Source organism: Echiichthys vipera, assembly GCF_963691815.1.
Source record: "Echiichthys vipera genome assembly, chromosome: 11".
Classification (NCBI taxonomy): domain Eukaryota; kingdom Metazoa; phylum Chordata; class Actinopteri; order Perciformes; family Trachinidae; genus Echiichthys; species Echiichthys vipera.
This window is the reverse complement of record NC_139836.1, coordinates 13,474,911-13,490,778: the sequence shown is the minus strand read 5'-3', so window position 1 is coordinate 13,490,778 and position 15,868 is coordinate 13,474,911. Positions and strand designations below refer to the sequence as shown.

The window sequence follows — 15,868 nt, the reverse complement described above, 5'->3', positions numbered from 1 at the left end:
TACCTACAGACCATCTGTTGCATCCACCTGGAGGGACTTCAAAACAAACGCCTACAATAGAAACACAGACAGAAAGAAAATAGGGCACCTACTTATCGTCAACTCACCCAGATTCAAGCCATTGAAGAATCCATCACACAACTTCAGAGCTGACTACCAGCAAGTGATGGAAATTACTTCCAAGAACTCGGAAACATTTGAGCCAATAAGTGCACGTCCCAGTCCTTCTCTTCTCTGTCTTTGACTCTGACTGTCATACACGCTCACGCCACAGCACATGCTGAAGTGTTTCTCTTAACTCTGGCTTTTGTTCCACTCTGTCTGGTCTGTGCAAATGACTTCAGTGGGGTTTAGTGCCTGCCCAAATTCCTCCCACTACAGGCTTCAGTTCACAAAGCCGCACAGACTGAGCAGGACTGACAGCTAGGACAGCCCCTGGGGGCGGGGAAAGTAACACACACACACACACACACACACACACACACTTCTGTCTCTGGCACACGTACACAAGTGTAACTTTATCTATTGATGAAACCTATAGTGGACATAGCACTGTCACTGCTCCTCCCTCCTACTCTGAACAAACCTTTATGTCTCTAACAGCAGTGATGGGACAAGTGTTGTGACTGACAGGCAACAAGTGCTACTCTGGCATGTGGGATGGCTCCTGGGTATGCAGCAACTACGTGAGATAACTGAGGAAGTTGAGGAAGACTAAAGATAAGTGGAAAGAAAACAGCAGCAATGATTTAACTTAAAGGTCACATATTGTAAAAAGTGAGAGCAGATCGGGGAGCTATACAAGTACAATGCAATCAATTCACAGAGAAATGCACACAGCACATTTTCAGAAACTCTGATTTTTAACGCGCCATCAGGTCAAGGTTAAGGTTAACAGAATGAAATGTATGAACCTGAAAATGAGCATATGACCCCCTTTAAATAGATTATCCCAAAATACATTCCTCAGTAATTAAACTAGAAAAAAAATACTTTCACAACACATCCTTAGATGCACAATGTAGACTACGTTTTTCAGTAAAAGAATGACATACATGGAGAAAAGGCTGAATTAAATACTGAATGCTCACATGAAGGTTTAACTGAATAACAAAGTGGTTTAGTATGTGTAACTTAGTATTGTTCGTCCAATCAGACACTGTTGAACCACTGCAGACAGCAACAACCTAGACGCATCGAGACGTCTGAAAGCCAAACAAAGCCACTGAGGGGACTCTCCAAGCGCGTGGAAATATATTTTAAATGTGTGACAGGCAGAGCTGCTAAGCTGTCAAGCACAAGTCCCCCTGAGAGACCCCCTTTATACAAATAAGTTAGCTGCAATAAAATATCTCAGCTTCATCACTGTAATGGAAATGTTATGACAAGGTCTAAAAAGTCATATACAAATCATTCTGAGGTCTTGTTTCTGAGGGAAACCCGGTCAACCACAAAATGACCATTCTCCCTGTGTTCTATAATCCTTAGATTTTAGTCAATTGTAGCATTTCACAGACTTGTTCTTTTAATCCAGAAACACTACGCCACAAAGTCGTAAAGTAGGCTTTTACTGGAAACTCTACAGTGGGGCATTGAGTGGAAGTTGTTCTTGTTTGCTGTTAAAGAAAGATTTCAAGAAATACTCCTTGTTATTGATTATATATTTATCTTATGGTTTAACAGAGACACTCACCCGCTGTCCTGTAGTTCCTCAGCAGGGTCCTGGACTGTTGCTGTTGCTGCAGTCTCTTCAGCTGGCACTTTCAATGGCCCCTCAGGTGGGATCTCTACAGCTTTTTCCACTAGCTCCTCCGGCAGCTGCTCGCCGATCAGCTTCTTCTCTGGTTCTGGGGGCTCTGTTGGCGTTCTTGTTGATTCTGGTTCTTCATTTTTCGTTGGTTCAGGGAGCTCAGCTGTAGTTTTTGTTGGTTCTAGGAGTAGAGCTGGGTGTTGTGCTATTTCTGAAGAAGTTACTGGCTCCCTTTTTGGTTGGAGGAGCTCTGCTGTCTGCTCTGTTGGTTCTGGGAGCGCTACTGTCTGCTGTTGTGGTTCTGGGGGCTCTACTGTCTGCTCTGTTGGTTCTTGGAGCTCTACTGTCTGGTGTTTTGGTTCTGGGGGCTCTACTGTCTGCTGTGTTGGTTTTGGGGGCTCTGCTGTCTGCTGTGTTGGTTTTGGGGGCTCTGCTGTCTGCTGTTTTGGTTCTGGGAGCTCTACTGTCTGCTCTGTTGGTTCTGGGAGCTCTAGTGTCTGCTCTGTTGGTTCTGGGAGCTCTACTGTCTGCTCTGTTGGGAGCTCTTCTTCTTTCTTGGTTTGTTCTGGGAGCTTTACCGTCTCCTTTAAAGGTTCAGGAAGATCCACTGGCTTCTTAAGAGGTTCAGGAATATCCACTAGCTTCTTTAAGGGCTCAGGAAGATCCACTGACTTATTTAAGGGCTCAGGAAGATCCACTGGCTTCTTTAAAGGTTCAGGAAGATCCACTGGCTTATTTAAAGGTTCAGGAAGATCCACTGGCTTATTTAAGGGCTCAGGAAGATCCACTGGCTTCTTTAAAGGTTCAGGGAGATCCACTGGCTTCTTTAAAGGTTCAGGAAGATCCACTGGCTTATTTAAGGGCTCTGGGAGATCCACTGGCTTCTTTAAAGGTTCAGGAAGATCCACTGGCTTATTTAAGGGCTCAGGGAGATCCACTGGCTTCTTTAAAGGTTCAGGAAGATCCACTGGCTTCTTCACAAAAGTTAGAGGTGTGATCTCTGTTGTCTTATCTGCTGCTCTCTCCGTTGGTGAGATCTCCTCCTGTCTTAGAGGAGCAGCTATCTCCTCAGTCGGAGTAAGAAACTTTAGTTGAGGCGAGTCCAGAGATGGGAGGGGTCTGGAAAAACAATGCAAGAGAAGAGGGGGTTGGGGGATTTGTTGTTTAGTTTACAGCACATGCACAAAGAATGGCTGACAAATTACAAATGTGTGTGTTTGTGGTTACAGGGGCTTGTGTCCCTGTAAAAGCGTGTGTGTGTGTGTGTGTGTGTGTGTGTGTGTATATGTTAGTGTGTGTGTGTGTGTGTGTGTGTGTGTGTGTGTGTGTGTGTGTGTGTGTGTGTGTGTGTGTGTGTGTGTGTGTGTGTGTGTGTGTGTGTGTGTGTGTGTGTGTGTGTGTGTGTGTGTGTGTGTGTGTGTGTGTGTGTGTAGACATACTGTAGGTACATGTGTGTGTTTGTGTTGTTGCATTGTGTTTAGCAGCGTTAGAAAAGGCTCATTCTTGCTACTGGAGAGCAGGGACGATGTCACAGCTGATGTCATCCTTTGAATATAAAAGGGCTGCATTACTTCCATTAGACTTCAACAGGCACAGTCATCTGACCCGAGCTCGAGTCAAAACAGAGTGCAGCTCTGTGTTTACCTCCTCATTCATATTCGTTGTCATGCTGCTCTCTGTAATATCACTCCAAACAAGTCCTGGATAAAATGCCAAGTAAAAAAAAATACTGAAGCGATCTATGAATGCTAAATAATGATAAATAGGCCGGACATCACAGAATTATAACCCCGGGAAATCTCATAATAAATGTACATGTGTCTACCCAATTCAGTATTCTTCAGATGGGGTTGGTGACACAAACCAAAAACAGACTACACATGCATTTCTCTCTGTGATTTGCTTGAGCAGATGATATGTGACAGCATGCTAACACGCTACTTTTTGAAACACACTGAGAGGAAGCCAAAGAGGACCTTCGCCGACCTTTCACACATGTGTAGTTGCACAGCATTTATTTGCCGCCAACATCAGCCTGAAGTCTTAAGGGAACTCTCTCATATGATAATTTCACACACACACATACACACACTTGTTTACCTCAATGTCTCTTGTGTACTCTGACAATGGGATGCGGCTTCTTTTAGAGCTTTTATCCAGTTTATTGCTGGTTCTTGGGCTGTTAGTCCAGGAGCAGGACTCTCTGACGCACCGGCAGCCTCGGCCTTCACAGATACTTGTCCAACAGGAGCATTTTCAAGTGATGTCCCTTCACCGCGGGAAGCAGCAACAATTGGGTTTATCACAATATCATTTTGGGTCTTTGATAGGGACACCTGATCATGTGGCTTCTCTGAGTGCGTAGGGGCTGAAGGAGGGGTCGACGCAAAATCTTCTGAGCGCGTTGCAGAAACAACAGAGGGGACTGTGATAATGTCATCTGATATTTCATCTGTTGTATCATTGTCATTTTCTATTGCGTTAGAAGGAACAACTGAGTCACCGTCTTTAGCACTCCCAGTTTGATTTGTGATCTCCTGTTTTTTCATTGCTTCATTGTTCATTGCTTTTATCTCACTCTGTCCCCTCCCTTGGCTGCTAGCTTTCTCTTCGTCCAACGCTGCTTTATCTTCCTTTGTGATTTCCTCAACATCAGGGCCTTTTATGGGCGTTTGTACTACTGGACTGCTTTGTGTGGCTGAGGTTTTATTGGAGCGTTTCACAGCCGAGGCAGCACTGATTTCCTTTTCTGCAGTTTCTAGTTGCCCAACTACAGTGCTGAGTATTTTTGTATGAATTTCTTCGGTTTGGTTCACACTTGGAATAACTTCTGTATGCATGCCATGACTGTCTGTGCTGCTGACCTTTGATGAAACAGATATTCGGAAAGGTGAAATTTCATGCTCCTGTGATACAGACTCAACAGATACAGCGGTGTTCTCTGAGGTTCCTGGTTTTTCATGTTGGTCTCGACAGGCAGTTGATAGATTGCCTTTCTGCTGACCTTCACCACCCAGATCACTCGCAACCTCTGTGTCTGTATCTGATCCAACAATCTCTAACAAGGGGCTTTTATTCTCATCCGTCCCCTGACTGGTCTCGCCTACGTGAGAGCAAGCTGTTACTCTCCCTATGTCAGCCGAGGTATTTCTCTTAACAGCCCTCTCACTCTCATTTAAATCACCGGCAAGGTGAGATGGCACATAAACGCTGTCAACCCCTGCTTGTGCTCCCTCTCCCTTGCCTTCCTCTAAACATATCACTCGTCCATTGCCACTGCTGTCATCACCTGTCAACTCATCCCTGTTTCCTGACTGACACCAACTCTCAACAAAGTCGTCTCCTCCTCCTGCTACCTTTTCCACCCCGGGCTCCAGTGCTCGGTTCTGCCTGACCTGATCGTTAGTCTTTTCTCCCCCCTGTAGACAGCTACCTGACAATTCCTCTACGGGATGTCTGGTTCCCAGACACTGCTGCTGTTGCTGAGCAAAACAGTTGGGCTCTGATGTGGACTGTGATTGGCCAAGAGCTGCACTCAACTCTGGTGCCGTGTCCCTGTCAGAGCTACGTTCCAGTGTTGCTGTCGGAGTTTGGCTCAAACTCTGGTCATAAACAGTCTGAGGTTCACTACCAGACTCTACCTCAGCACTTTGCATGTCCTCAGATGACCCTGCATGTCTGTCAAGAGATAAGGGAGAAGTCTCACTAAGGCTTTTAGGTGCAATGACATGCTTTCCTTCTCCTTCCTCCTTTATATCCATTATTGGTGAAACAGGCTTTTGTTCTTTATGTGGTGGCTGTATGTGTCCAATTTCCTCTACAGCCTCTTTGTCAGCCCCATTACTCTGTTGTGGTGTCGTGCCTGTCTGTCCTATCTGCAGCTGACTGCTGGCTGCGGTTTCCTTTTGATTATCCACTAATGCCTTTTCAATTTTTTTATTATCCTCTGCAAACAGCGCGGAGGTCTGATGTCCCATTTTCTCTTTCATATTGTCTTGTTTAGTTTCATCATAAGCCTCATTGGTAGGCCAGTCAGAGCTATGTGAGCAGCTGACATTAATGAGGTCATCCTTAATGGATTCTTCCCAAGTAACAGGTTCAATGCCAATAGGGCCTGGCTCAGTATGAGACGGAGAAATTACATTATCAGACCCACCCTTTGCCAGTATACCTACTGCACCAGGAGGCTCAGATGGAGACATATTTTCCTCCTTAACATTTTTAATCGAGGAATTATCCAGTTCAACGGCAGAATCCGTAGCATCATTACCAACTTCCAGTTTCGGAAAAGTCTCATCTACTTTAGCACTGACATCACTGTGCTCCAGATCTTGTTCTAAAGGCACTGGTGTAATTTCACTACTTTTGATGCCATTCACCTCTCCAGAGGCTTTGGTGCTGTCACCATCGGTGTTACTGTTATCTGTCTGCCCAGGAAGACAGATATCACAGTCAGTAATGAACTCCAAATGACTCATCATCGGGCCAGGAGGCCGCATCACTAAAGGAGAATTACTGGCACATTGCTCGATAACAGGAATTGACTGGTCAGAGGCTGTCACTTCTGAATCCGCTGATTCATCCTTTGTCAGATCGGCAGAGTGAATTGTGTGCTCACAAGCCTTCACAGGATCTGCGGTAACTAGGCCACAAGGAGGTGTTTGATCTAGTTGGGTGGGTGGAGGATAACTTGGTTCATTAGGCTTTTTCTGAACAGAGGCTGTGCAGGTCAAGGTCCCAGTGTCAGGTTTTGAATTGGGGTCAAGGTCCATAGAGAGCTGCCCGACAGGTAACTCAGTGGTGACATCTCTTAAAGGCTTGCAGGTAACATCATCAGCTGGAAGCACAGAACATGAGGAGAGAGGAGGTATGTTACCTTCAGTAGCATCACTTATTAAAGGTGACTCCTGGGGGTGGCCAGTCTCGACTGAGCCTTTAGACTCAGAATGCAACTTGTCTATATTTTTCACAGTTGACAAACACAGACTTGCAGCACCCTTCTCTGTTTCTGCCTCTATTTGAGTTGTCACTTTTGCCGACACCTGTTCTACTGCCGGATGCTCAGCCTCAGAGACAGCATTTTCTGCTGTTTGTGAACCAGTATCACCAGTCTGATTCTTCTCGGTAGGACATGGAAGCTGTTGTGAGCAGGGCTTGGTCACTGACTGTAAATCCACAGTGTTTGTCTCCAAATAGTTGTTACCTGACTGAACTATTTTAATGTTCTCCTTAGTATCTTTAGTCCCCGGATCTCCTTTGTCCAACTTGATATCTTTCTGTGGATTTGGAAAGTCGCCTGAACTCCGTACTGCTAGTTCATCCTTGGCAGGAGCTGCATTCGTAGGGATTTCTGGCTTCTTCAAGCCGAGGATTTCTGGGAAGATGTAGCTGGCTTCAACCACGGGATGGTGCAAACTCTCATATACAGTCAGCGGAGGCAAAGAGGCGCAGTCCATGGCCGACACCGACATTTTCCTGAGATCCACAGAGGAACTATGTTCTTGTTTCACTGTGTCCGCAAAGTGAACTCTGTTTTTGCCTCTACTGCGGTCACACACAACCACTCCAGACAAAGTACCTCTATTGCTCTGCATCTGGGCTTGGACTTCACTTTTGGCTGTCCTAGTTTCTCCTGTGCTACTTTCAGGCTGGACTTGTTGCTTGTTGCTCTGGTGTCTCTCAGCGAAGGTTTGTTGTGAAGTAGTCTGAGGCTGAGGTGAGAGGTTTTTCTCTGTCTCTGTGGTGGAAGACTCCTCGCAAGCGTATCCCGAAGACAGCACTTCCTCTGAAGTCAAATTCTGTTTGAGATCAGCCCTTACCCCTCCATTTGCATTGTTGCTCTGTTCAGAGTGAGTTGGGAGGGGTGAAATTGCTGCGCCATGCTGCTCCTGGCAGGGGAGAGAGAGACTGTCCTGTACAGTGCAGATGCTTTCAGAGGTGGCAGCTATCAGCTCCCTCCAGCTCTGTGACTTCAGCTGTGACTCGGCAACATCGATGGGCAGACACGTCTCAGTCTCGGCTGATGACACCTCGCTAGCAGAGCCTTCTGGCTGGCTGAATGAGCTGTGCTCTCTAGCCAGCCCTCCTTTCTCTCCCACCTCCTCTCCTCCTCCTCCTCCTCCTCCTCCTCTTCCTCTTCCTCCTCCTCCTCCCTCTCCTGCTCCCTCCAATCCCGCAGCACTGTGATCCTGAAAATCAGGACCAGTAAGTAGCCCAAAGGGAGAAGTATTGATAATAGCTTCTAACCGGAGTGGCTCATTTTCTCTGTCTCCATCTTCAGCTGTTGAGATCTCTGTGTCTGCACTGCGAACGGTTGTCTCTCTTGGTCCCTTCATTTCAGTCTCAGCCAAGTTGTGTGGCATTTTGCTGCTGCAGCTTTCCTCAGATGCAGTCTGTCCCTTTTTGGCTGAGAATGCAAGTGAGCATTTTCCCTGTGTACAGATTAAAGGGAGCTCAGGAAGGTTGTCCAGCAGTCCTCCTTTCTCTCCGTCTGCAGAGCAGAGGCACTTTTCTATTCCTCCCAAATCGTTCTCTCCTTCTGCTTTCTCACTCTCCGCTATTGCTACAGTTGCTACTCTCTCCACTGAATCATGTCTTGCGCGTTCTCCCTCTCTCTTGCTTTTTATCACTTCTGGCATCGTGGGTGTTGCCAGTGGCAACGCAGCAACCACCAGTAAAGCCTCTTCAAGGGCACTCTCCACACCGCTCTCTCCCACACAAGTTTGGGTGTGGGAGAGTGGGCTCTGATTCTCGTGTGCGAGTATCACTGCCTCTGAGGTAACTAGAGCCACTTGTGTTTGTGCACCTGATCTTTTATCAGCAGAAGCAGCTGAATTGATAACTGTAGTTTGGACATCTGTCCTGGTTGTATTGTGGTTGTCAATGACACCTCCGGTTGCATGTTGCTTCCGCTGTGGGCTACTGTCTGAGCTGAGATTTATGACACATGGGGCGTCCGTATGGTTGTGGTTATCTGACTGATGAGGTCTCTGTGAAAGAGCCTGGTTGGACGCAGGTGAACAGGCCGAGTCAGTAAGATGATCCTGCCTGCTATTAGAGGATGGAAGTGGGGGGCTGGGGCTGGGCTTTCCCCCGGGACTCAGCTGTTGTTTGGAGTCAAACCCATTATCAGGCTGTTCGCCACTAATCACAGTCTGAGCGTCTGCCTGTGACACTGATTCTACATTTGCCATTGAATCAGTGCGATTCCCTGCATCAATGAGAGACACAGCCTGTAAATCATTTTCAGGTTCTGTTACTGTCTTTGCTTTCCGTTCAGTCTCTGCGTTCTTCTCTTCAATCTTTTTCTTTTTCCTCTTTTTCTTTTTATCTTTCTTCTTTGCCTTTTTGTCATGCTCTGCCTGTTTGTCACATGGTGAGTCCATCCCTTTATCTGTTTTTGACTCCCGAGCCTCCTTACTGTGATTGTTTGACTTGAATACATCTTTATCCTTTAAATGAAGATCACTGCATTCTGATGTTCCACCAACTGAATCAGCTTTCGTTCCCATTTCACCTATACAAACGTTAACACTGGACTCATCACTATAATTTTCTTTCATTATGTCTGCCATATGTGTTATTGCCTCTGTGCCTTTCTCCCTAATCACTGTATTACCATCTAGAGCTCCATTTGATTCAACATATTCCTCTCTCTGCTCAGAGAACGCAACATCTTTTGGGGTTTCTTTAGATAAATCTGTCCTTGTTTCTAATTGTGTATGTGTGGGTGTTTCCTTCTGCTCATCTATCTCTGTTTCTTTTCCTTTCTTAATCTCTGGACATTTATCCTGCCTCTGTGTTGCTTTTATTTCACTCTCCGTCTCTGCTGCCCCAGCACTACCCTCAGTGCCCAGTATGTAATTCCTGAAACTAAACACAACTGTATCCATCTGCCTGTTTGCTGCCTCACTGTTTCCGTGTGTACTCTTGTTTCCATGGCCCCCGTTGCTATGTCCTGGCTGGACTATGATTGGAGGCAGTGGCGATGACTCACTGGATTTATTAACTATCACTTCTCCAGTTTGCTTCCCTTCATCATTAACCGTCTCAGGCGTGTTGCTGGGGGGCCCTGTGGGATCAAGTATGCCCAGAGCGGCCATTTGTTCTTCACATTCCTGGAAGGCCTCTTGGAGTTCGCGATCTAGGATCGCCGATAGGGGAGGGGTCAGGGGTCGGACACCAGGGTAAGGTGTGGCTGCAGGCTGCGGTGAAGCCCGGACATCTGTGAGAACTGGGTCGATGTCATGAGGCCTGAGACGAGGGTAGGGTGACACAGTTAAGAGTCTGGCAGGCAGACAGCTGGTCATTCCACGATGCCATAAAGCACTGCTATTGGCAGAGCAGAAGCCCATGCTCAGATATGCACACACAGCACACAACTGTTCTCAGGATGCCTACAACCCTACAATAAATGACTGGCTGATTATGAGCAAATGATTGTTAATGAACATGCAGGTCTGTTCATACACACCAAAACATGGTTTAATTAGGCATAACACCAAGTAGCACCTATGCCATTTTCTTATGCATCGCAATTTCCAAAGTTGATAATAAACACACCTAGTAACAAATTTTCATATATGACTTGCGTACGTTTATGTGACTGCCTGATTTTGAAATTGAACAGTGAAAAGTACTTACATTGTTTAATTATGTATTGGAAATATGTCTATATTTTCATGCTAACTTGTAAAGTATGAACTACTAGTAGCAACTACTAAGAATTTTAGTAGCATCCATATACTGTTAACCACGATCTATTTAAAGTCTTTATGCCAGGTGGGCTGTTGTGTCATGTGATTATGTACACTGAGAAATGGACCTTTTCAAAGTTGTAAACAAACATTCCTAATGTGTCCAAGTTTGATTCCTGTTGCAGTGAATGACATCAGCTGATAGGAAGTTAACAAGGACCAAGGTTGTTGCCTAGCAATGGAATTCTGTTGAAAAGGTCTATACTGTCTATTCATCATCCTGTTCACTATATTCTAGTCTATACTGTGACTGTAAATGCTACATTACAGCCGTATTGCTATTGCCTTAAGAAAAAAGGGCTGGTCATTAATCAGTACAAATGTGTTTAATTATGCACTGAAACAAATGCTGCCTCATACTATATAAAAATATATCACAGCAGTGACACTGCCCTGGAAAACACTCCCTGAAGCACAAAGCTTGCATCACAATGTTAGCGTGCTTAGAATATAATGCCATTAAGAATTAGGCTAGCTTTGTGCCAGTCAGCTGCTGAGTCACTGCTAAGCCATTAGCCAACAGTACAGGACAATGCTGTGGGACTACCTTAATCATTAAGCCACATTGGGTGTATAGATCCACCATCATTATTATTTACTTGTGTCATCTGCCGGTGTCTTGAAATCTGTCCCTCACAGGACCAAACCTTATTTATTTTTCTGATACATGCAGCAAAAACTATGACGAAAGTCATTATTCATGTTCAGCTGCACATAAATAAGAGAAATAACTTTGCTAGGAATCACTGTATGTGATTGATTAATACAGTCTCACCATAAAGGCTTTGTAATTTTCTTGTAAACACAACCTCTGCCCTGACAGCAGGTTACTCACCTCACGCCGACATCTAATTCACCTGGCACTCCCTGCTAAAGGGCGGAGCAGCAAAGTAGACTAAACAGTTTGCAGCTGTAAAGTTTTGCTATGCAACAAGCTGTTGCCTGTCACATTTAACTGAGGTGGAAAAAATAGGTGCGTCTTGCAGTATTACATTTTAAGTGTGTCCTGTTACTCTGCAGCAGGAACTTTGTCTTTTTTTTGTACTTTATGCATTTATTTGAATTTGAATCGATTCAGTGAAAGTTTGCACAGTACTTATTAAACTTCTATACTACTATAATTTGGTAACACTAGAATAAGGTACACAAAAATGTAAGTAGTTCCAATTATTATTAATGAATCATTAATGAGTAGTTCCAGAATAACTGTGCTTTTAGGATTATAAAGTAGATAATGAGGAGTTACTAGAGAACAGACCGGGACATACTTTATTAAAGGACCAATATAAGGCTCATTTTCAGGTTTATACATGTATTTTGGGTTCCTACTAGAACATGTTGATTACAATAGAATTTTAACATAGGTACACATATATTATTATAAAGTGCTCTGCTGCTCTCTTTTGGGCATCCCCAAGTAAAGTGTTACATCCCACTGAGTAGTTACTGAGTAGTCCTCTTTCCCTTATTTTAAATTCTGTTTTTAACACATTTACATTAGGCAATAATAATTACACTACTGTAATGAAGTAAGGTTGTCAGAACATTAAAGTCTCAGACAAAATTAGTGCAATCATCCTTAGCACAAAAGCAGAATGCCATGCAACACCTGAAACAGAACGTAGTCTGTCTGCAGATAATTCTCCCGAGCATTAAAAAAAGCCAGGTCTACTTAAACATTAGTTAAAAATATTCTATCATATTTTTGTTCCACTCCATGCTTCCTGGTATTACTCTTTATCATCACTGCTGACCACACTCCCACAGCAGATGCCCTACTACCTCCCCCTCATGCTGAGTCTATGTGGTACCTTGTATCTAGAACCACCAGTGGTCGACTGGCTTCCATGTGATGCTGCAGACCCGCCAGTAGGGGGTTCACCTGCTCACATTTCCTCTCACCTGAGCTAGACTGAGCTCTGCTAACACAAACCCACACCACACACATACACAGACACATACACACATGTTCACAACAAATCAATATCAGATTAACTTTCACTTTGACGGAATAATCGGTACAAATCTGTTTTCTCATGGACATAAATCAATTGAAATGAATATCAAATACATTCTTCTACCTTAATGCAATAATATCATGGTACTTTATTGATTATGAACCTGCATCTTCCAGTGAAGGCTAGTGTATCTAATCACTACATTATTTTATTTTTTTACCGTGGGAATAAACTTGGTAGTATAAACATTAAGTATGATAGACTAATAAATACTGTTTGAGAGAGTTTGATCACGTAAGTAACATTAAGAATTTTGAATGCCTGCAGAAGCTTGAGCTAATCACATTGTTGTTGTCTGCTCTGTCTAGGGTTCTGGTTTGCCTCTCACCCAGTGCATGCTGGGAGAGGCTTCAGTTCCACCATGATGAGATATGCCAGAATGTTTTTGGTGAACGTACAAGTAACCAGCATGACAACAAGGTCATACTGCGCAGGCATCTACATACAGACGGTGATTTGAATTCTTCTACAGTACAACGCAAGATTGTAGAGAATATGAGGCCAAATGCAGCAATAATCTACTTTAATTTAATTAATTATACATCAAGAGAGACTCACCGTACAAGTATTGTTGTGTAGCAAGACCAATGTCTGAGAAGTAACCCTAATCCAACCCTGCCTTTTCACAAAACCCTAACCTAAGCCTTCATAGTTAGCTAGCTGCTAACTTGGTTGACGCTTGTCATGCATTTACGTTCAGTATATATTCGAGCATCGACCAACTATTACCCTCAACAGGTTTGAACAGGTGTAGAGAAAATGGATGGATGGTTTGAAAAAACTGCAGACAAATTATTACGCCTGAAATCTTTCTCTATAGTAAGAAATGTGTTTTACTGAATGGATGATAAAAGTCAACATTCTAATTATTATTACTAATTAAAGAGTTAAGCAAAAGTTTATCTTCTTCGTCAGGGCTGCGTGGGTTGGTTTGACTACAACCCCACAACTGTCATTGCATTGTGATCAAAATGTTGCTAAACTTTGATTGGTGCACTTAAGTATGTGATTTCACCTTTTCCCTACTGAGCCCAGCCCAGTTTAGAAGCGTGAGAAAAAACATGAACAAAAACTTGAATATAGAAACTTAAAATAACCAAAACTGTTCTAACTGCAGCAGAAAATGGGTTCAAGTAGGACCCCATTGCTCATAATAAGACGCTGACTGAGAAACTCGGTTTTCAAGGCCTTTAAAACTTAGTTAGTTATTGCATATGTGCGGTAAAGAATTCACAAATACCTACTGAAGTAGAATATAGTTTTATATGTCACTTTATAGTATAGTAACATGTTAGTAAGTTGACATGATTCACGCTTCCTCAGAACTTTTACAGTCAACACTTCCAAGTAAAATCTTGTCTTTTTAATCTCTGATATCAGGTCAGGGTTTTACGTAAAATTGCGTATGTGTCTTTGTGAATGTATGTGTGTGCGCGTGTGTGTGTAACCCCTCAACTCACCCCAGCGAGGACTCCCAGATGTTGAACTCACTGCTGAAGTCTAGACTGGGCAGCAGGTCATGAGGAAACTCAAGCTCGTCCTGGTCCCCAGCTGCACTTGTGGTCTCCTCCTCTCCGGTGATGACTGGGACGTCTGGGAGCACTTGTTGAGACAGCAGATTCTGCTGGCTGCTCGAGGCTTCAGTCAGGAGCGCTCTGTCGTTCCTCTGGGTCAAACTCTCTGCGTGAGCTTCAGTCTGTGGGACAGCCATACATAATTGTAGTGAGCTACGCGCTGGAGTCTCCTCTTCACTATACATGATAGAGTGTGTAGTTAAACACGTCTGAGCATGCTGCAGGCAAATGTGGGAACACCTACAGATTCAAAGCTCAAAGCCAAACATCGCCAACAAATAACTCCACCCATGTGTTAAACTATTAAGTGTTGTTTGTATAGTGATGCATAGGTAATTTGACTGGAGTCTCTATTTCTGTCTCTTAACTAGAGCTGCAAAGAATATATTAGTTGTCAACAATTAAGTTAATCTGCAAATATTTTGATAATCGATTATTAAATTCAAATCTCAGATTGCAGCTTCTTAAATGTGAATATTTGCTGGTTTCTTTACTCCACTATGACCATAAACTGAATATCATCGAGTTGTGGACAAAGACATTTGGACTGACATGTCGCACCATTTCTCACATTTTATAGACCAAAATGTAACTGAAAATAATCTTAAATAATGCAATATCATGTAAATATAATAAACACTTTAACAACTCTCAGCTTGCTTTATTATACCATTAGCCTGCTGAGATTAATAAATTATATTATTCTGAGCATTATAACCTAGAATTTATGCTAGGCTCAGTGCACGGGCCTAAGCTTTGTTTACGCTGCGCTCTTGAGCGTCACATAACTACTATTCTAAAAGAAAAATTACAGTCTGGTGTTTTCTACCTTGAAAACAGCTCACAAGGAAGTCTGTTATGATAAAGCATTTGACCCAGCAAGAGGAGATTAAAAATAATCATTATAAGACAAACCGGTCCTGCTGGAGAGACAAGTACTTAATATGTGTTGGAATCATTTTCTTGAGTACATCATTTACATGGAATTTCTTTAATTATTTCCTTCATCATGAGTCAATGAATAATTAGGATGCAAAAGAAAAGAATGCATCTAAAATGTGACTTAATAGTCTTAAAAATCTCATGTGTAGCCAATACATAGAGCACTGTAGCTGTTTTTTTCCCACTGGTTGGCAGAAAGACAGAGTCCAACCACAGCCACACACCACAACACTTGGCTGTGGCATCGTGTTGCAGCAACGTTGCTCTCAAAACACACAACACTCGGCCCACTATGTTATGGAATTCCTCCCACAAAGGCCACCTCAATTAACAGAGAGGGGGAGTTTCCATTATTTCACCCATTTAGTTATCAACTGAGGTATACAGGTGCTAACAAATATGAACTTGAACAGACATAATAAACATGTGCAGGTATAGAACACAGTCCTTTAACATTCAATATGTCTGGAAAACGTGAGCTGTTTCTTATAGAAATGTTCTGTTTTTAGCGAATAATGACGTAACGTGAAGGAAAAAACGCTACTGTGGTACAGCAATGCTATCCGTCTAGGATCGGCTGAGATTTGGAGCTGAATCATTACTTATGAAGCAGTGGTAGACAGCGTGGCTGCACACAGGTAGAGGTGACTAATCATGAATAAGAGGAAGTGAGGATTAAATACTCTTGAGGACAAGTTTGTGTACATATAATTTTTACCTGTTATTCACTTGCATTTTAACTCCTTTAAAGATTTAAAGATCCCATATTGTGAAAAGCTGACCAATCAGAGCAGACTGGGTTTTTTCAGGAGGGGGTCTTCAAGTGTA

The 15,868-nt window shown here is 43.5% G+C and overlaps 1 protein-coding gene across 7 annotated transcripts in view; it reads right to left on the bottom strand.

Moving 5' to 3' along the window:
• The window catches only part of tacc2 (transforming, acidic coiled-coil containing protein 2), a 54,979-nt gene that overhangs the window by 30,581 nt on the left and 8,530 nt on the right, over window positions 1–15,868 (bottom strand). For 4 of the 7 annotated variants that reach the window (XM_083923301.1, XM_083923304.1, XM_083923305.1 and 1 more), the window contains exons 4-7: window positions 13,985–14,220; window positions 12,318–12,428; window positions 3,851–10,003; window positions 1,694–2,869 (exon numbers count right to left, since the gene is read on the bottom strand). In XM_083923301.1, coding sequence (XP_083779427.1) covers window positions 1,694–2,869; window positions 3,851–10,003; window positions 12,318–12,428; window positions 13,985–14,220 — 7,676 coding nt within the window. The remainder of the gene's footprint in view (window positions 1–1,693; window positions 2,870–3,850; window positions 10,004–12,317; window positions 12,429–13,984; window positions 14,221–15,868) is intronic. The other 3 variants (XM_083923302.1, XM_083923306.1, XM_083923307.1) reach the window with 2 other exon arrangements.